The 22,504-nt window shown below is 36.6% G+C and overlaps 2 protein-coding genes across 4 annotated transcripts in view; both read left to right on the top strand.

The window, feature by feature from the left end:
• Window positions 1-1,317: 1,317 nt before the first annotated feature.
• The window catches only part of UBOX5 (U-box domain containing 5), a 99,552-nt gene continuing 78,365 nt past the window's right edge, over window positions 1,318-22,504 (top strand). Inside the window, exon 1 of the mRNA XM_053704311.1 lies at window positions 1,318-1,420. The gene's annotated coding sequence lies outside the window, so the exon portion shown is untranslated. The remainder of the gene's footprint in view (window positions 1,421-22,504) is intronic.
• Window positions 1,372-22,212, top strand: FASTKD5 (FAST kinase domains 5). Of its 3 annotated transcripts, none has more exons than XM_053704308.1 (2): window positions 1,372-1,420; window positions 19,423-22,212. In XM_053704308.1, exon 2 carries the CDS (start codon window positions 19,447-19,449, stop codon window positions 21,931-21,933), a length of 2,487 nt encoding a protein of 828 aa, XP_053560283.1. In that variant the 5' UTR covers window positions 1,372-1,420; window positions 19,423-19,446; the 3' UTR covers window positions 21,934-22,212. The 3 variants fall into 3 exon arrangements, with proteins under 3 accessions (XP_053560283.1, XP_053560282.1, XP_053560285.1); XM_053704307.1 differs by having other exon boundaries at window positions 1,376-1,420; window positions 19,349-22,212; XM_053704310.1 differs by lacking the exon at window positions 1,372-1,420 and adding an exon at window positions 1,540-1,641.

Genomic DNA, 22,504 nt, shown 5'->3' with positions numbered 1-22,504 from the left:
CCCCCCCTCAAAATAATGGGGCATCCAGGTGGATTGTGTGTATCCTTATGCAATTTTAGCAAAAAGTAGAAAATTGGAGTAGAAGGGGTACAGATGGGTGTTATATCTGCATCTGTGATTTATACACTGCCTTAGTTTAAAGTGAAGGTAAAGTTTGCTATACCACATAATCCATGTCGAAAGGTCTACAGAAATGAATGGTACTTTCATTCACGCATGCTTATTGCGAGTGTTCCATCATTATCACATAGGACTCTTTGCCGAGACGGATGATGCCTGCGGTTTGAAAAAAATGATCGGATTAACGCATGCGCATTGTTTAACGTCGACTAACATATGCGCTGTTCATTGGTTACACGTGAACGCACTTTTGAGACACGTATAGAGCGGGTGGGACCGCTCTATATGTCAGACGGACAGAAATCAGGAAATGGCAAAAAGGAGGAGTAAAGTGTCGGCACGATAGGGAAATAAAAAACATCTTTATTATATAAATATAAAATATTTTTCAAAACATAAGTTAGTGATTAGATAGTTTACAATCTCAATAAAGCATTAGTGTATAGAGATAGTGAAAACGTAAAGGGACACTGAACCCAAATTTTTTCTTTCGATATCACATAGATGTGGAGTTGATCGCTCTTTTCCAGTATTGTTCCCATGCGCCGCAACGCTCTGTTCCAGTATCGTTCCCGGGCGCCGCATCTGCCACTGGGAACCTATTCATGGTCTCCCGTTCCCCCCACAGCGGGATGTGGTATCTTCTGAATTTGGGATGCTAAACTACACCTTTACCTTTATATTTTTTCTCCCAATAAAATTATTTTGTATGCATGTATGATATGATTTTTTTCAACATATTTTCACCTTTAATTCATAAAATTAAAAAAAAGAGTTAGGCAATCTTCTTTTGTGCAATTAATTCTCTTTGCATTTTGTATGTATGCTAATAAGCAGGGCCGTTATTGTTTAAAATAGATTCCAACCCTAGCTGGAAATACTATATTTTTATTTACCATACCGATCCCCATTTGGTAAGTTTCAAATATTCGCCCCTTTCCAGTCCCGTGACAAAAAAAAATAAATAAAAAAATAAAAAATTAAAAAAAAAATATTAACGCATGCGCAGTAGTTGCGCTAAGACAAGCAGTTTGCGGTCTCTCATCTCATGGCTATTGTTCGTTATATCCAAGCTTGGCGCCTGCGCAAAATGTAGTGTACGGCAATGTTTATTGCGCATGTGTACAACCTTCCTCCGTCACTTCTATATATACTCCATGTAACGAATTTGCGCACGCGTAGTACGTGCAAAGGGTACAGTATTGCTCAAGGGTTCTTGCGGATGCAGGGGGAATATTTTAAGCGACGGAACTATATCCGGAGTAAGGCTGTCCAAGACTGATCTATAGCGGAACTATTGGTAAGTATGTTCTTATTGCATGGGGGGTAGGACACTGTAATCACTGTATATGGTTATAGCAGGGTACGATACTGTATTTATTCTAGCAAGTATATTCATGTGTGCTCATTTACCTTCTATTTGCCACAGAGGACTGAAGCGTAGTTCTGGCTGCCGAGGGGTTAGAGTGACATTTTCATCACTAAACCGACTGAACCTGTCTCTCCTAGATCGAGTTTAGAGTAAGAGCGTATTTAGTATAAACCATCCATATTAGCGCTTTGAATCTGATGCTTTAAAATATATAATGTTAATGTAGCGCTGGGCACTAATTTAGGGTTTCTAATTTTTATTTAATCTGCTGTCAGTGAATACTAATGATAAAGCCTTGCCAGTATATAGTGTATACATCGCGTGGCTGCAATTTATAAAGTGAGGAAATACAGCTGTAGAGCGTTACAAAGAGCGGGCCTGTTTTTAGAGTATATATAAAATGGTGTTTCTTTTACATGGGGTAGAGTGGGTATCCAGATGTGTCATACCTCTTAGAAATAGGGCTGAGGCATACAAGATCTTAGGTTATGATATGCAAGTTAGGGCTGTCACATACATTTCAATGATGACAACAGTCTCCCTAAGCAAAAAAAACCCCAACAACAAAAAACAAAGGGTTGATAATTAAGAAAAGGGTTTGTGAACATAAACTACTATTGTATTCTTACTAACATGTATTTATAGGGACGTGGTGCTTTAAGATTCATGCATCCTTCTGGTTCCTGTCGTCCTGGATCATAAGATGTCATTTAAAATAGGAAGTATTGTTTATGGATATTTTATAAGGTCACTGTACACTAGATTTTTCTTTGCATTAATGTTTTGTAGATGATTCATTTATATAGCCCATCTGGGAGTGTTTTTGTGAAAAGGTATAGTTTTGCGTATTTTTAAATAACATTGTGCTGATTTTCAGACTCCTAACCAAGCCCCAAAGTATCAGATGTTTACTGATGTCTACAGATTCCTGCTTGCTCCTATTTGTATAATTGGTCTTTTCATATGCAGGGGTGGGGGGGGGGTGTCCTGCTCTTCCTGCTTTCTCAGCCAATTTCAGTGGGTTTCCCCAGCCTAACCTCATCAACAGTGCTAAATTGGGAGCTTCTATACTGGATTTATATATCAGTATCTGTGCATATTCTTCTTTATATTAGTGTCTGTTACATGCAGTTTTATGAATTTCTGCAGTCTTCATTCTGGTGATAGTCAATCAGAGGCTATATTGCCAGAGCCATTACCATAAAGGGGCATAATAGTTGAAAACATGGTAGGTAGATGAGTGGAATAAAGCAGATAGGTATTTCAATACTAGCGACTTTGCACTAAAGTTTGTTTACCCCCCCCCCACAAAGGGGTTAGATACAAAGTAGAAGTACCAGTTGGGACTCGCAGAGCACTGTAGGTACTGAGCAGAAACTGCCTCTCATCCAATCAGCAGTGCTAGTTACACTGTTAAGTCATGTAACTAGCTGAAGTGTCAGTTTACACTCTGGATCAGAATCCATTTATCCCTCATCTGGGAGTGTTTTTGTAAAAATGTATAGTTTTGCTTATTTTTAAATAACATTGTGCTGATTTTAAGACTCCTAACCAAGCCTCAAAGTATAAGATGTTTACTGATGTCTACAGCTTGATAACAGAAGTACATTGGGAAGTTGTTTAAAATGATATACTGTATCTGAATTATCAAATAAAAAAGTGTTTTTAACCCTATCCTCAGCTTTGAGAGAGTCTCACTTTAAACTCTTACAGAATATCTATATAACTCCAAACAAATTCCAACATTGGAGGAAAGAAAGGGAAAATAAATGCCCTAAATGTGGGTGGCAAGAAGCAGACATAATCCACATGATCTGGAGTTGCCCTCATGTAGTTAGGTTTTGGAAAATGCTGGAGCATTGGCTACGCACCACAATGTCTTTCTCAGCTTTGACATTAACCTTACAAGGCATAGTGCTGCTTGATATTAAAAATATTCCAAGATCTCAGAGAGCCTGTGCACACAATATTATACTCATAGCCAGAAATTTGATATTTCAGAACTGGTTGAAACGAAACCCACCTACTGTTCCACAGCTAAAAAATGCTTTATTAAAGCAGTTATTCATTGAACAATCTGATGGATTAGGAGACACTTTAAATAGAGCCAAATCCTTCCTAGCTAAGTGGGAGCCTTACTTACACCATATACCCAGGGACACAAGACGTATCATAATTGCTCCCTTTAGAAACACTGACTATGTCCTTAATGCGAGGCTAAGAGGAGAGGAACTGTATGTTTAGGGTCAACACCTCGGGGAGAGGCAGCAGGAGAGGCACCGAACGGAGAGCGGCATATTGTGAGTTTGTCTGTTTATTTTATATATATTAAAATTGAGATGTCTACCACAGGTCCTAACGTGGGCTCCCTTAGGTATGAGTCAATGCCTAGGAACTTAAGTTTAGTCATTCTTTTAAGCGTTGTAATTATCAATATATTGTTCGCAAAGAATTTCATATGTACCATGATTGATTTGTCCTTATTGTTTTTGTTTCTTAACCTGTGGTGGTGATCAAAAAATAATAAAAATATTTAAAAAAAAAAAAAAAAAAAGTGTTTTTATGCCCTTTTAATATAAAGTTAAGACAATTTGAGGTATAAGGGTCATTTCTAGACTTGTGCAGCAGCAAAAAATTTGGTTCTTCTGAAATGAATATTCAGGAAAATTGTCCGAAATATTTGCCTGCTGCACTTTTTCGGTATTTGTTTAGTTTTATAATGAAACAAATACTGAATATTCGTGGAACATTTACATTTGTTTTCGTTAAAGGAATGTAAATTTTCCTTTGGTACAGGTGAAAAAGTTATATTTAACTCTAGCGTGCTGGAGAGCCAGGCTAATCACAACACTTCTTCACAGAGCGCTGGGCCACACTAATAGGTACTTAGTGCGGCAGATTCCAGGGTCTGAGCTAAAGGACCTTCTTCCAGGGTCTGAGCTAAAGGCTCTGGGATCCGTTGTGCTAAGCCTCCTAATAGCGCGGCCCAGCGCTCTGTAAAGATCTGATGGGATTAGAGCGGCTCTCCAGCACGCTAGAGGTAAGTATTTTACCCGTAAAGTAAATTTTAAAGAAACAAATTTGTCAGTATTTCCTTGTTTTCTTTAACTTCTTTGTCGTTAGGTCTGCATGGGATGTCCTACAATATATGGCGTCCTGCAGCTTCCCCCTTTGACAAAGGCAAGGATCGGCCTGGGGGCATGCCTAGTAGCGTAGGAAGTCCCTCACGATCCGATCCCGGTGTTGAAATCACGTGATTGCCAATTTCATTTTTACTAATAGTGTTTACATTTGGAACTTCATTCCATTGTTAACCGTATAGTACAAGAAAAAAGGAGTTAAATTTAGTTGGTGCATTTGTTTGGCTATTCGTTTTGTTAAAAAAAGAAACGATTATCCATGTTTTCCTTACAAATTCACAAGCCTTATCACTTCTGTATGGATGATAACTACATTTAATGAACATTTGTCTGTTAATGCAAACGCTTTCAGGTTATTAGAACATAAGAAGAAGGGAAAAAAGCAAACTTACCTGGCAGCGTTCCTAGTTTACCTCTTAAAGGAACTGTTTGTTTTTGTTTTCATTTCTACCTGCCGTGGCTCTAGCACATAACATGTTGATGGGCAGAACGCTAACCACAATGGTACAGAGGGTACTGCTGGGGTCCTCCTCTTATACTACATATTTATACTTTTCATTAAAAAAAAAAAAAAAACATCTTTTGCTCCTGTGTAGAATTTTGCTTCTCCCATGTTCCATAAGAGGGCCAAAAGCAAGTTCTGTAACCTGTAAATGCTGCTCACCTAATAACAGGGTCAAGCAATCTAGGGGTCGATCCGATAAAAATCCAAAGCCAATATTTGCGCGGGTTTGGTATCCTATATACGGCGTAACCTAGAAGTTATGTGCGTATATTTGGGCCATAGGCAGGTATACCAAACCCGCGCAGTTTGGTATCCAATATACAGAGTAAGGACTTACGTGGCGAAAATGGAGAAATCTTACTCCATTTTCACCTCGCCACAAAAAGCAGCCGTAAGAAGCCTTACGCTGACTATTGGAGACCCGTAACTCTCTAAACTAGCTACTAAATAAGCCTAACGCATGCGCAATGTCTATCTAACTGTCAACCGCGATCTGCTAAATAAAACCTAACACCTAACGCATGCGCAATGTCTACCTACCTGTCAACCGCGATCTCCCGCCGCAATACCTAATAAAGTATTTAACCCCTAAACCGCCGCCATCTACATAAACTAACCCCCTACTGTGAGCCCCTAAAACCACCACCATCTAACTGATCTATCCCCTAATGTGAACCCCTTACACCGCCGCCATCTACCTTATCTATCCCCTAATCTGACCCCTTACACCGCCGCCACCTATATAAAAATTATTAACCCCATAATCTAATCCCCCTATACCGCCGCCAGCTATATTAATATTATTAACCCCTAATCTAATCCCCCTAAAATAATTATCTCTATTACCAGCCCTTAAAAGGGCCTTTTGCGGGGCTTTGCCCCAAAGTAAACAGCTCTTTTGCCCTATAACCTGCCCTCCCTACACCGCCGCCACCTATATTAATGGTATTAACCCCTAATGTAAGCACCTTACACTGCCGCCATCTATATTAAAATTATTAACCCCTAATTTAATCTACCTACCCCACCGCCAGCTATATTATCTATATTAACCCTAAGTATATTATAGTTAATATAGTTATTACATTATATATATATATATATATATATATATATATATATATATATATATATATATATATATATATATATATATATATATATATATATATATATTAACCCTAATTATATTAGGGTTAATATAGTTACTATAGTATTTATATTAACTATATTATCTCTATCTAACCCTAACACCCCTAACTAAATTCTTATTAAATAAATCTAATTCATATTATAAACTAAAATATTCCTATTTAAATCTAAATACTTACCTATAAAATAAACCCTAAGATAGCTACAATATAATTAATAATTACATTGTAGCTATGTTAGGGTTTATATTTATTTTACAGGTAAATTGTTAATTATTTTAACTAGGTATAATAGCTATTAAATAGTTATGAACTATTTAATAGCTACCTAGTTAAAATAATTACCCTATTACCTGTAAAATAAATCCTAACCTAAGTTACAAATACACCTACACTATCAATAAATTAAATAAACTACAAATATCTATCTAAAAATACAATTAAATAAACTAAACTAAATTACAAAAACAAACACTAAATTACAAAAAATAAAAAAAAGATTACAAGATTTTTAAGCTAATTACACCTATTCTAAACCCCCTAATAAAATAATAAAGCCCCCCAAAATAAAAAATATTTCCCTACCCTATTCTAAATTTAAAACAAGTTCAAAGCTCTTTTACCTTACCAGCCCTTAAAAGGGCCTTTTGTGGGGGCATGCCCCAAAGAAAACTGCTCTTTTGCCTGAAAAAACCCCCACAATACCACCCCCCAACATTACAACCCACCACCCACATACCCCTAATCTAACCCAACCCCCCCTTAAATAAACCTAACACTACCCCCCTGAAGATCTCCCTACCTTGTCTTCACCACCGGGCCGAACTCCTCATCCGATCCGGGCGATGTATATCCAAGCGGTAAAGAAGAGGTCTTCATCCCAGCGGTGTCTTTATCCAAGCGGCAGCAAAGTCTTCTTCCATCGGGCAGAATCTTCCATTAAGCAGCATCTTGAATCTTCTCTCCACCGACGCGGAGCATCCATCCCGGCCGACGACTGAACGACGAATGAGTTACCTTTTAAATGACGTCATCCAAGATGGCGTCCGTCAAATTCTGATTGGCTGATAGGATTCTATCAGCCAATCGGAATTAAGGTAGAAAAATCTGATTGGCTGATTGAATCAGCCAGATTCAAGTTCAATCCGATTGGCTGAACCAATCAGTAAATCAGATTGAGCTTGCATTTTATTGGCTGATCGAAACAGCCAATAGAACGCGAGCTCAATCTGATTGGTTCAGCCAATCGGATTGAACTTGAATCTGGCTGATTCAATCAGCCAATCAGATTTTTCTACCTTAATTCCGATTGGCTGATAGAATCCTATCAGCCAATCGGAATTTGACGGACGCCATCTTGGATGACGTTATTTAAAGGTAACTCATTCGTCGTTCAGTCGTCGGCCGGGATGGATGCTCCGCGTCGGTGGAGAGAAGATTCAAGATGCCGCTTGATGGAAGATTCTGCCCGATGGAAGAAGACTTTGCTGCCGCTTGGATAAAGACATCGCTGGCATGAAGACCTCTTCTTTACCGCTTGGATATACATCGCCCGGATCGGATGAGAAGTTCGGCCCGGTGGTGAAGACAAGGTAGGGAGATCTTCAGGGGGGTAGTGTTAGGTTTATTTAAGGGGGGTTTGGGTTATATTAGGGGTATGTGGGTGGTGGGTTGTAATGTTGGGGGGTGGTATTGTGTTTTTTTTTTCAGGCAAAAGAGCAGTTTTCTTAGGGGCATGCCCCCACAAAAGGCCCTTTTAAGGGCTGGTAAGGTAAAAGAGCTTTGAACTTATTTTTAATATAGAATAGGGTAGGGAAATTTTTTTTATTTTGGGGGGCTTTATTATTTTATTAGGGGGCTTAGAATAGGTGTAATTAGCTTAAAAATCTTGTAATCTTTTTTTTATTTTTTGTAATTTAGTTTAGTTTATTTAATTGTATTTTTAGATAGATATTTGTAGTTTATTTAATTTATTGATAGTGTAGGTGTATTTGTAACTTAGGATTTATTTTGCAGGTAATTGGGTAATTATTTTAACTAGGTAGCTATTAAATAGTTCATAACTATTTAATAGCTATTATACCTAGTTAAAATAATTAACAATTTACCTGTAAAATAAATATAAACCCTAACATAGCTACAATGTAATTATTAATTATATTGTAGCTATCTTAGGGTTTATTTTATAGGTAAGTATTTAGATTTAAATAGGAATATTTTAGTTTATAATATGAATTAGATTTATTTAATAAGAATTTAGTTAGGGGTGTTAGGGTTAGATAGGGTTATTATACTTTATATATATATATATATATATATATATATATATATATATATATATATATATATATATATATATATATATATATATATATATATATATATAATCTCTATATTAACCCTGATATAATTAGGGTTAATATAGTTAATATAGCTGGTGGCGGTGTAGGGGGATTAGATTAGGGGTTAATACATTTATTATAGGTGGCCGCGGTGTAGGGGGATGTAGGCAAAAGAGCAGTTTACTTTGTGACAAAGCCCCACCAAAAGCCCTTTTAAGGGCTGGCAAAAGAGCTGAATTCTTTGGGGCATGCCCCGCAAAAAGCCCTTTTAAGGGCTGGCAAAAGAGCTGTTACTTTGGGGCAATGTCACGCAAAAAGCCCTTTTCAGGGCTATTTGTAGGGTTAGACTTAGGTTTAGTGGTGGTAGGGATAGTTTAGTATTTTAGGGGTTAAATAATTTAATATAGATGGCGGCGGCGGTAGGGGGATTAGATTAGGGCTTAATAATTTTAAAATAGATAGCGGCAGGGTAGGGGCTCACTTTAGGGGGTTATAGATTTAAAGGGACACTGTAACCAAATTTTTTTTTTCGTGATTCAGATTGAGCATGAAATTTTAAGCAACTTTCTAATTTACTCCTATTATCAAATTTTCTTCATTCTCTTGGTATCTTTATTTGAAATGCAAGAATGTAAGTTTAGATGCCGGCCCATTTTTGGTGAACAACCTGGGTTGTCCTTGGTGATTGGTGGATAAATTCATCCACCAATAAAAAAGTACTGTCCAGGGTACTGAAATCAAAAAAAAAAGCTTAGATGCCTTCTTTTTTAAATAATGATAGCAAGAGAACGAAGAAAAATTGAAAATAGGAGTAAATTAGAAAGTTGCTTAAAATTGCATGCTCTTTCTGAATTACAAAAGAAAAAATTTGGGTATAGTGTCCCTTTAATATAGCTGGCAGCGGTTTAGGGGTTAATAACTTTATTAGGTAGTGGCGGGCTCCGGGAGCGGCGGTTTAGGGGTTAATACATATTTTATGGTTAGGATAGTGAGGGGGGATAGCGGATAGAGGGTTAGACGTGTCGGTTTATGTTAGGGAGGCGTGTTAGACAGTGCGGGTGATTTAGACTTTAGTCAGGTTTTGTAGGCGCTGGCAGTTTCTAACGTGCCGTAAGTCACTGGCGACGCCAGAAATTTGTACTTGCGCAGATTTCTGGACATCGCTGGTTTATCAGACTTACGGCACGTTAGCATCTGACGGCGCCGTATATGGGATAGCTCGAGTTGCAAGCTGAAACTGCGGGCGACGCGGGTTCCCTCGCTTGCGCCGCAAACTACGATCTATATCGGATCGCGCCCCTAGCATTTGTAAGACCTAGTGTACAGATTTAGAATTTTGGCTTATCAGGAACTTGAGACATAGCACAATTTTTACAGAAAAATTAGGTGTTTAAAGGGATAGGATTCTGATTTAGACAGAGCATACAATTTTTAAAAAAGTTAAAATTTTACTTTTATCATATTTGCTTGGTTCCCGTGGTTTTCTTGTAGAAGAGATACCTAGGTAGCATCTGGAACACTACATTACAGGAAATAGTGCTGCCATCTAGTGCTCTTGCAAATGGATAACATTCTTGCAAAACTGCTGCCATATAGTGCTCTAGACATGTGCATGCTCCTAAGCTTATGTCTCAATTTTTGATCAAAAGATATCAAGAGAATGAAGAAAATTTGATAAGAGAAATCAATTAGAAAGTTGTTTAAAATTCCATGCTGTATCCGAATCACAAAATAAAAATGTTGGATTTAATGTCCCTTACAATCTCTATTCCCCCCCCCCCCCCTCTTTATCTTTTCTTGCTACTAATAGAACACTGGACATGTGGTAAAGGTACCTTTGAGGTTATGGGTCCTATGTTAATGCAAGGCTTGACAAACCCATGTGCCCGGGAGCAACTGGCTCCTTAAAATTAGGCAGTGGCACCCTGGTCTCCCAAGACACCAATGGGTTCCTCCACTTCTCCCTGCCAAACGCCACCAGCCACACCTAAAATTTAGCCTGGATCCTTTCTAGGCCACACATTTGAGGAATCCAAAGCCTCTCTACTGGTGACACAAACACTGGGGGAGGAAGTTAATGTCACTTGATTTCGCATGCAAGTGCAATGCCAGCTGGAGTTTTCAGTAATATGGTGGACATATTGGGGGCCAAGCAGCTGGGAGTGTTTAAGCATATATGTAGCAGTCTCGTGCAGTGCAGAATCCCTCTCTCCGCAAACAACACATTCATTTGTTAAAGGGCCGTTATACACTCATTTTTTCTTTGCATAAATGTTTTGTAGATTATCTATTTATATAGCCCATAAAGTTTTTTTTTTTTTACAAAAAATGTATAGTTTTGCTTATTTTTAATTAACATTTCTCTGATTTTTAGACTCCTAACCAAGCCCCAAAGTTTTATGTGAATACTGTCAGCTACCTTCTCCAGCTTGTGCCTGTTTGTGTAAAGGGTCTTTTCATATGCAAAAGAAGGGGGAGGGGGAGGAGTGTCTTATTTGCCACTTGCAGTGGGCTTTCCAGCAACCTTTTCAACAGAGTTAAACTGGAAGCTTCTAAGTAAGTTTTTAAACCGTTTTATACTGGATTTTTATATCAGTATCTGCATCTTATTCTTTATAGTAGTGTCTATTACATGCAGTTATATGAAAATGAGTGTATACTGTCTCTTTAAAGGGACACTGTACCCAAAAAATTTCTTTCGTGATTCAGATTGAGCATGAAATTTTAAGCAACTTTCTAATTTACTCCTATTATCAAATTTTCTTCATTCTCTTGGTATCTTTATTTGAAATGCAAGAATGTAAGTTTAAATGCCGGCCCATTTTTGTGAACAACCTGGGTTGTCCTTGCTGATTGGTGGATAAATTCATCCACCAACAAAAAAGTGCTGTCCAGAGTACTGAAACCAAAAAAAAAGCTTAGATGCCTTCTTTTTCAAATAATGATAGCAAGAGAACGAAGAAAATTGATAATAGGAGTAAATTAGACAGTTGCTTAAAATTGCATGCTCTTTATGAATTACAAAAGAACATTTTTGGGTACAGTGTCCCTTTAAGGCAGTAAATCACTGCATGTTAATTGCTGTCAGTTTTAACTTCTTAAACATATAGACATACATCCTCTCTTTTTTTTTTTTTTTCCTCATAGGGATGGCTCCAACTAGGGCTGGGCGATATGGGCAAAAAAAAAATCGCAATTTAAACCCCCCCCAAAAAAACGTGATTTGCGATTAATCTCAATTTTCTTATAAATGACTATAACACCTTCATTTTGCATTCTAAAGTTTATTTAACACTACAGAATCTTAATGTACATGTTTCTTAATGTCCAATACACTCTTGGAGCATAAAAATACAAAACAAAAAATAGTTAAAATAAAATTTGCTGCCTGTGATGTGATTAAATAGTAGCCACTAGCCAGTTATTAGGTCTTATGACACACAACATTGTCATGTTTTCTTGGACAGTCATTCTAACTGTAGACAGTGGTATGATTAACATATGAAGCAGTGTAAGCCACATACACACACACACACACACACACACAAAAATGTATATATTATTCAATCACATACACCGTTATACACACACATATATATATATATATATATATATATATATATATATATATATATTTTTTTTTTTTTTTTTTTTTCTTTTTTTAAACTTTTTAATTTGACTGAAAATGAGCCCTGCTCCTGTCCAAGAATCCAATAAAGGCATACTAGCAGTAGGGGTGGGGGGCTGCTCCTTTCAGAAATGCTGTGCCTTGCTGATATCAAATACATTGTAGATGCAGTTAAGTTAACCCAGCAGCAGAGAGGGGACTGCAGTTTTTGCCTTTTTGGCAGCCGTGGGGTTAACTGCATCTGCTATGTATTTGAGCCGTTTCTCAGAGAGCAGGAGATTGTGTGGGAGGTTCCATAATGTTTACATACCCTAAGTTTCAGACTGCAGACGTCCCTAGGGGGAAATATAAGTAAGTGACTTTCCCTCTTCTTCATTCCTTCATGGGCTCTGCTTTTAGACTTCTAGATTGATCGGGTGGCCGATGGCTACTCTGAGGTCAGAAAGTGAAAGTAAAACAGCTTTTTTACAAATGCTAAAAGCAACCACTAGATGGAGCTGGTTTGCAAGAAATCACATACAAATAAATGCATTACAGTATGTGATTTTTTTTTTTTTTTTTTTTTTTAGCAAAAAATCACGACTCTCTTGGTTTTTAAATCGCAGCGATTAATCACGGTTTTAAATTGCATACGTGATTAATCGTGCAGCCCTAGCTCCTACATTTTGAACGCATTTTTTTAGCCTTTTTTTTTTTTTTTTTTTTAAAGGGACAGGAAACCCTACATTTTTCTTTCATGATTTGGATAGAACATACAGTTCAAAACAACTTTCCAATTTATTTCTATTATCAAATTTGCTTAATTTTCTTCTTACCCTTTGCTAAAGGGACAACATTGCACTACTGGCAGCTAGATAAACACATCTAGTTAGCCAATCACAAGAGACAAATGTGTGCAGGCACCAATCAGCAGTTGGCTCGTAATTGTGTAGGATTTGTGCGTATTCTTTTTCAACAAGAGATACCAAGAGAATGAAGCGCATTTGAAAATTGAAGTGATTTTAAAAGTGTTTTAAAATAGCATGCTCTATCTGAATCATGCAGGTTTAAATTTGACTTTCCTAGCCCTTTAAGGTATTAGTTGCTATAATGTGAGTTGGTATATCATCATGTTGTATGCATTCTGTAACATTCATAAAAATAGATATGTATATACACAAAGTATTCATTTATAATGTATTCTTCAACAGGTGAACACTACTCTTCATTTAATTTGCATGAAAATATTAAAAATTAAAAATGGATGTAAAACATTGAGCAAATGACAGATTCCAGAAGCAAAGCAGACATTGTAAGAGTTAGAGTATTGCTAGTTTAGATCGCTCTTGTATCATTTTTATTTAGAACAAAATTATCTGGTTAACATATCAGCAGCTTGCAAAATTACAGTTCATTTGGGAAAATCTTTCTTTAACGTGAATGTAAAGTTGAGCGTACTCGCTCACGTCATAGGATAGAATTAAAAATATTAGTGAGACTTTCATTCATCAAATTTGTACTATATACTGAGATTTTTACCTTTTTTAATGCTGTAACACTAAAGCGCCATTCTTCCGCCTGCTATATTGCTCTAATTTATTGACAGATGACGAATCTGCAATCCGCTAATAGTTGTTTCCCCCTGGGCTTTCAGCTGCACAAACGTCATGCCCCGGGGGGGGGGACAACTTTTGGGATATTACATAGTACCCCTTTACTAAAAAAAAAAAAAAAAAGTTAAATCAAAGTAAATATTCAAAACAGAAATTTGCTCGTTTTCTTGCAAACTGGGCACTTAAAGGGACAGTCCAGTAAAAAAAAACTTTCATGATTTAAATAGGGCATGTCATTTTAAACAACTTTCCAATTTACTTTTATTACCAATTTTTCTTTGTTCTCTTGGTATTCTTAGTTGAAAGCTAAACCTAGGATGTTCATATGCTAATTTCTTAGACTTTGAAGGCCTCCTCTATTCTGAAAGCATTTTGACAGTTTTTCACCACTAGAGGGCGTTTATTTCCTGTGTTTCATATAATAGAAAACATTATAAGCTCAGGCACGTGAAGCTCCTAGGAGTGAGCACTGATTGGCTAAAAATGTAAGTCTTTCAAAAGAACTGAAATAAGGGGACAGTTTGCAGAGGCATAGATACAAGGTAATTACAGAGGTAAAACAAATATTATTATAACTGTGTTGGTTATGCAAAACTGGGGAATGGGTAATAAAGGGATTATCTACCTTTTTAACCCTTTAAGGACACAGCTTTCAGTTGCTCAATTGTTTTATGACGGAAAAATTCCGTCATATGTCCTTAAGAGGTTAAACAACAAAAATTCTGGTGTTTACTGTCCCTTTGAAATGATCAGTGCAGCAACTTGCCTTTAGTGATATAGAGGAGCTCCCATTATAAAAGTTATGTTCTACTGTCACATGTTTTGTGCAGAAAAAGTCCCCTGAGCATGCACAAGAAACTGATTGGAGCTAGTGCAGGTGTTTCCTAGCAACATCTTAAAAGGCAAAGCCTACTCTATTAAGCATAACCCACTGCTTAGTGTTTTTATATTACAATGAAACAGGCTGTTTTCTATCTCTTTAAATTGTTATTGTACAAAAGTAAAATGCATTATTTCATTAATATTTTTTACTTCAGTATTTCACGTTTGACTTTGACTTGCATGAATTAAATGCATAGTAAGAGAACATAAATGGTATCAAATATTTCGTTGGGACCTGTATGACAAAAAGGGAATTGTTAATGCAGTGAGAACACATCCATATCCTCCATGTTCTATTCAGCTTTGTTGTGTTTTTACTCTGAATTTGGGAGCAGTTTTTTTTTTTTTGGCAGGTTTATATAACCTCAGCATGAGCCATATTATTTGCATGTGTGCTAGTAACATAAGTACTGGTTAAAGTGAAAGTAAAGTTGAGTATATCCCTACATCAGCTTATATAAATATATTAAAAATAACATCACTTTCATTCATTATTTTTTATTAATTTGTATATATCATCATTTTTTTACCCTCAAAGCCGCAATACTTGTTAGCTGTACCTCGGCCTGCATTATAAAAAAAAATTGCCTTCCGACGTGGCGAAACAGCGATATCCGAATTTCATTGGTCCCCCATGGGCGTCTAACCTGTTCTATTTACGCGCGCATTTAGTGACGTAATTCAACTGAAGCAATATACTTTGTTTAAACTTACTAAATTTTGCTTGCTCATTAGTCATCAGGGAATTCTCTGCTTACAAACAAATTATTCTGTCGCCGCACCCATACTTAACAATGAATACAGTGATTCAATGTTTAGTATCGCAGTGGAGCTTGTATCTTTGCGCACATATTGGGCTCACAAGAGTGTGCACGGCTAAAGATGTATAGAGCGGGTGGGACCGCTCTTTCCTCTAACACTTCTAAACCTGGAAGCTAGCAGGGGGCGGAGGAAGCTAGCTAGGTACGCAATATTAAATTTAAATTCCAGTATAGGAACTTTTTTAAACCTAAAAAGTTAGCAACTATACATTATTGGAGTTGTATTATCAATAGCGTTGAGTTGGTGGATCTAAAAATATGCTTTCACTTTAAATATATAGGGGCATATTTATCAAGCTCCGTATAGAGCTTGAAGCCGGCTCGCCAGAAACACAAGTTATGAAGCAGCGGTCTAAAGACCGCTGCTCCAAAATCTGTCCGCCTGCTCTGAGGCGGCAGACAGAGACCGCTGGAAATCAACCCGATCCAATACGATTTGAGTTGATTGACACCCCCTACTGGCTGGCCGCGGATCTGCAGGGGTGGCGTTGTGCTAGCAGTTCACAAGAACTGCTGGTGCAATGATAAATGCCGACAGTGTATGCTGTTGCCATTTATCGTTGTGCGGCGGACATGATCCGCAATATCGGATCATGTCCACTCGCACAATAATAAATAGGCCCCTTGGTATCCACAAAGTAAATGAACCAAAATGAATAAGATAGCTGAATTGCATTGAGAAAGGTTCTTGCAGTATTATTTAAAATAAAATAATGTGTAGTGATTAGAGATTTTCATTTAAAGGGCCATAATACCCAAATGTTTAAACACTTGAAAGTGATGCAGCATAGCTGTAAAAAGCTGACTAGAAAAGATCACCTGAACATCTCTATGTAAAAAAAGAAAGATGTTTTACCTCAAAAGTTCCTCAGTAGCCACATCCCATTGTAAAGGACTTCTAAGCAACAAATCAATATGTCCCGGGACAGCGGAAGGTTTGAGCCTCGTGCACTTACCTTATTTCCCTATTCAGCTTAAGGAAGTTTACTATGAAATCTCATGAGAGTTAAGTCAAATCTCTTGAGATCACAGTAAAAGCGTTCATGACCTCAGCACTGTTGATGCTGATTGGCTGCTGTTCATTTCTTCATTTCTTTTATTTTTTTTACCTGCAGCTTGGCAGTAAGTGAAGTATAACTTTTTACACAGAACTTACTCTGTTGAGCTGAGGCGATTGAGGTAAAATATCTTCCTTTTTTACATAGAGATGCTCAGGGGATATTTTCCTGTCAGCTTTTTACAGTTATACTGCATCAGTTTCAAGTTATTTAGCATATGAGTATTATGTCCCTTTAACACAGTGGTCAAAGATGTATTATTAGTATGGTAATACTTTCCCAGTATGGCACATTTTATTAAATGTTTTTAGGCTTACAATATGCAGTTCTCTGTTTACTGTGGTGGTGAAAACTGTCTTTTTTTTGTCATAAATTTTAAAGTAACTCTTTACAGTGCTGTTTTATATTTGTGCATGGTTGATTTACTAGAACATTTTAATTTGAAGTAAAAAATGTGATGGCTAAACAAAGCAGATATTATTAACTTAAACCGTTTTAAAAATAGGTAAATTGATTTTTTTTCTTTTGTGTCACTGTTTTAAAGCTGTCATTTGGATAACTTTTGGCTAGAGTATAAATCAGAGTTTGTGTCATTAGTTGGCTATGTCAGGGAGTGTCAATACACGGTAGCTCTGCAAATGAGATCTATAAATCTCTGTTAGTTTATGGTCATATCAAACACCGGATGTTCTAGGAAATGCAGCTTTGACTTCAGGCCCAATTGGATGAATAAAGAGCTGTGTGACGGTGCTGCAAAATAATGTAGCAGGATTTTGATTTGTTTTATTCATGCATTAAAAATAGTAGTGATACTTCATGCTAAATAAAGTAATTTTTTTTAGAAGCCATAAATACACAAGCAAATGTTTTATTTCCAGAACATATTTTTATTATATATGTAGCACTCGGTATCATTTTTTACTTTTTTAGCCCAGGTGCTTCCTCCATTTTCAGCGTAACATTTTTTGATTGATTTCTGTCTAGAACCAGAATTCAGGGATATGATTGCTTGTGTTAAATGGGTCACTTTTTTTTAATGGGATTAATTTTAAGCTCAATTGGATCATTTTTGTAAGTATATTAAAACTTTTATAGGTTGAACTCAATAGACTTCCTATCTATTTTTCAACCTCATCTACTATGTTACTATTTGAGGACACTCACAGGTCTTTAGGAGATTAAGGGCTGGAGAACGCCAACTAAAACACATGCGCACACACAAGCCATGTTTTCCTTCACACTTATGAGTTACACATGCTGCTGGGTGTGCAGGGAGGAACATGAATAGTGCTGTCTAGGATCACTATTAGTGTGTTGTCCAGGAGTGCATTTAATGTTCCCCTCTGCGCACCCTGCAGCATGTGTAACTAATAAGTTTCCAGGAAAACATGGCTGAGGTGGCAACCCCCCCCCCCACACACACACACATATGTCTTGACAAAGGCCTAACCAAAAGCCGAAATGTTGTGAAGGAATTGTTTTGAATAAAGTGCAAATAAAATAACTTTCTGTAAAGATCTGTGAGTGCCCTCAAATCAATTGGAAAAAAAATGATATATATTTATTTTTTTTGTCTGTTTCAACTTGTAGCTTTGTGTTCTCTGTCTAAATTCGAAAAAACAAAAGGCTGAAAAAACTGTTGACTTGTAAAATGTAAATTATAACTTTTTGTTTAAAAATAAAAAAAATACGCCCTGATGTGTTTTGTACTGGCCGTGCTCTTCCGCAAAGATAGTAGTACACTTCAGATTCTTAGTGACTCTATAGATCAGTGGACACACCCATTCACAGCTAGCCCTAATTGGTCACAAATACGGAAGATGTGATAAACAGAATCACCAGAGTTTTTAAGTAATTTGTTAGCATAATGTGCAGAGTTTTGCAAAACATTACTAAAAGTTACAATGTTAACCCCTTTATGCCCTACAGCTTCTGGAAGGTTATGATCACTATATCCCACCACACACTCTCATTCCTGTGCAAAAGCATATCTGTGCTGCGGTAAATAAAATCATCCATAACATTCCTCATAAATACCCATGTCCTTTGTGACCTTGTTTACTTTCATCTAGCACTGAAATGCACTTGCTGGATGGTGTACATCAATTGTTTTATTTTTATGGTTGGGGGGGGGCATGGAGCAATCCTAATGCAGGCTTAAAATATAAAGCATATAATCCTAAATGCAGCCTTACGATGTATAACCTATTAAAATAGGAGGATCCACACTTAACTTTATTATAGGTGATGTTTCGGAACAAACATGCCTCTTCCTCAGACCAGGGGTTGACTAATTTTAGCTTAATATTGGCTAACATTTTTACTGGGTGGTTCGTAAAACCAGATGGGTGGTGCACCCAATAAAAAGGTCCTGGAGAGAACTGTATGTATGTGTTTATTTTGTTAATTTTTCACTCTCCAGATTTAAATAAATATAGATACTATGGACTAAAAAACACTCTCTCAATTTTATTTAATTTTAGTCTTTGAATGTTAGTTGTCCCTTCATGCTAAAATGTTTGTGTATGTAATTATTTATATATATATATATATATATATATATATATATATATATATATATATATATATATATATATATCTATATATATATCTAGCCATTTTTTTTTTATCTTAATTACTTTTGAAGAAATAGTTAAAGTTTATAATTTTTATTTTTTTAAGATATATGGAAACTAAGGCTTGTGTTGATCATTTTTTCTTTTCCTAAATTTTATAGCTATAAAACTCAGGAACATCTATTTAAGTACATTGACAGCACTCACCTCCATTCTTCATCTGCCCTTTTTTCAGTATTGGGATCCCATTCTGAATTCCATGGCTACTGTGATTTGTAGACGACTTCGAGGAGGGGTACACCGAGCAACAACATTTTCATCAACCGCTAAGTGGGCAAGGAAGACAATTCTTAACGAACATGGGAATGGTTACACATTGCATCCTATAAAGCAGGATTCTTCTAAGGAAACTGACATTAAAGCTGTGAACTCTTTAGATTACCTAGTACTTTATAACCCAGCTGCCTATCATGGACATAAAAAATGTAGAGAAGCATATGAAGACAATTCTTTAGAGCATGATTATGCTACAAGTAATGCCAAACAGATTCACAATACTTACAGTATTACATGTTCTCGAAGCTTGTCTAGTACTAAAAATAATATTCTTGACTTGGCGTTTAGTAGACACGATCCAGTTCAGCCCAAACAGGTATTCAAACGTAAATCAGAAAAAAGAAGCCAAGAGATAGCTAAAATTGATGATGACGAAGCATATAATACTAAAGAGACTCAAAGAGCTTTTCAAAAACGCAGACCTGATTACAAATCGCTGTGCTTTAACAACGCAGACCGTTTTGAAGAGACTACAGTAGAGGAGGGTTATGACATTCTGCAAAAAGTGACTGTTCTCAAAAGTAGTTTAACTCCTGCAACCATTTCTGAATATTTTGAAAAATGTAGCCGGTTACCCACAGAACACATTGAAAACACACAGTCTAACCCTAGATTTGCTATGCTCTGCCGTTACGGTGTAGAAAATATACAGCTATACACACAAACAGAACTAATACGAATCCTTCATGCATTTGTCTGTCTAGAAATTCCACCATCTCATTCAATGCTTAATGTCTATGAACAGGAGTTTTGTCGTCGTGTGTGGAATATGAGCATAGATGAGTTGCTCTTTGCCGCTGATTTGTGGCGGTATTTGGGTCGTAGTGTACCTAAGTTTTTGGAGATTCTTTACAGCTATATGCAGCTACGTTGGAATGACCTAAGCTTGATCCAACTAATACAGTTAATATATATTATTGGGGAAGGGAGAAGAGCACCTCCAGAATTGATGCAGAAACTTGAGTCATTGGTATTCATACATTTGGAATCAATGAACATGGAAGAAATAGGTGTTGTTTGTTTAGGGTTTTTTAAATCTAGTAATGGATTATCTGAGCACCTCATGAGAAAAATTGGAGACAGGGTTTCAAAAAATATGGACGACATAAATAATTTTGCTCTTGTTAATGTGCTTAAAATGTTCCGCTACACTCATGTAGATCATCTACGTTTTCTTAAACAACTTGGTCAGACTGTTCCCCAAAGAATTCCTACTATGGGTATTCAGGGAATTATGCACATAGCTTTGTCTTGTGCTGCATTACATTACCTTGATGAAAACATCATGAATGCTATAGCTGCCACAGTTCCTGAAAAAGTGTTGTATTGTAGAAGCAAGGACCTTGCCAAAATTTTATGGTCGTTTGGAGTTCTAAATTACAGGCCTCCAAACTCTGAATCTTTTTACACTGCTGTTGCTGAGGAAATCCGCAAGAAGCTGCAGGAGTTTGAGAAGTATCCTGAACATTTTCTCACATGTCTTTTAGGACTTGTTTTTGCCCAACAATTCCCATTGGATCTCATTGAATTTGCTTTAAGTGATAAGTTTGTCAGCCTGGCTACTAAAGACAGCTTGTTTGAGTTAAAAAAAGATCTCTTCACTTTAGATGGGACCGTAGAGATTGAATGTGCAGAGTATACTGGTAGCCATATTTCATTCAAGCTTCGTCAAGAAGTGACTGAAATGCTTATGAACTTTGCAAGACAAGACATTTGCATAAAGCCAGAGGTTCTTGAAGCTGCCACATTGTTAGAGTCTATGTTTGGTGGACCACACTTTGTGAAAAATCATATGATCTTACCACATACAAGATCAATGGATTTGGAGGTCCATTTGGATATCAATGAAAAACCTATACCAATAAACAAAGAGACTGCTTTCACCCAAGTAGCAAAATCAGAGCTAAAACCTGTAGGAGTGCACATTACTGATGACCTACTCTGTCAGATTTTAGACCAGAAACGGACAAATAACTTGTGCAATGAGCCAGTTTTATCCATAAAAAAGGACTATTGCACAGAGCCAAAGGAAGTTATTTCTAGAAAAACACAGAACTGCTTAACTCCTCCTCCAAATCCTGATTTCTTTGATGGTGTAACTATTACAGACTATCTAATATCCACGTTGACAAGGTCAAAAATTGTAGACGATAAACCTGTGCGGCAGTCTAAAAATAATCTTGACATAATTAAGTTGGCTATCCAGGTTTCACATAAGAATCATTACTGCTATGCATCAAAGCATTTATTAGGGCTCCACAGTTTAAAAAGACGGCAACTCCGTCATTTGGGATATGTGGTTGTTGAACTGCCTTTCTGGGAATGGATTCCCCTTCTGAAGCGTACAAAATCTGAAAAACTTGCTTACTTACATCAGAAAATATTTGGTACTCTTCGCTATCACCGGTGATAACAAGCCAATATGAGTGGAACTATATCTAGCACTAAAGTTTATAATTGTCATATACTGCTTGTATCTATATCCAAGATGGAGTAGACTTGAGTTATAGGTTTTTCAGATTGTCTCTCTTTAATTAATACATTTACTATTACCCATTAACAACTATGATTCTTGCTTGTGTAAATGTGCCATTAAGATTTTTTGCTTGTTCAATAATGTTTCCTTATAGTATTTTTACTATATGTTTGATTATATTAAAGTCACGTTATTTATTTGATGCATTTAAAACTGGTAATTTTAATATGTATTTGTATTTAAAAGAAAAAAAAAAGTCTGTGCTGGGATAATTTAAAAATGTATTGGTACCAAAACGCTTATTCGTTAGGTTTTAGTGGACCTCCTAGGTACCCATAACCTTATTGAGCTTTTGACTGTTGTAGACACACATTTGGCAGAAGGAGGGAAGTCTACAGCTGTGTATTATGGGCACATGAAATAATCCTGAAATTCTGTCACTTGGGAGCTATATTTTGCTGCTGCCCCTAAAATTTACCTTCTAGAGACAGACTTCTTGAGGGTA

This window comes from Bombina bombina, chromosome 2 (genome assembly GCF_027579735.1).
Source record: "Bombina bombina isolate aBomBom1 chromosome 2, aBomBom1.pri, whole genome shotgun sequence".
Lineage (NCBI taxonomy): Eukaryota > Metazoa > Chordata > Amphibia > Anura > Bombinatoridae > Bombina > Bombina bombina.
This window is presented reverse-complemented; position numbering and strand designations above follow the sequence as displayed.

Bases quoted from the DNA above. Each gene is read 5' to 3' on its own strand.
- FASTKD5 (XM_053704308.1), top strand. From the start codon at position 19,447: ATGGCTACTGTGATTTGTAGACGACTTCGAGGAGGGGTACACCGAGCA.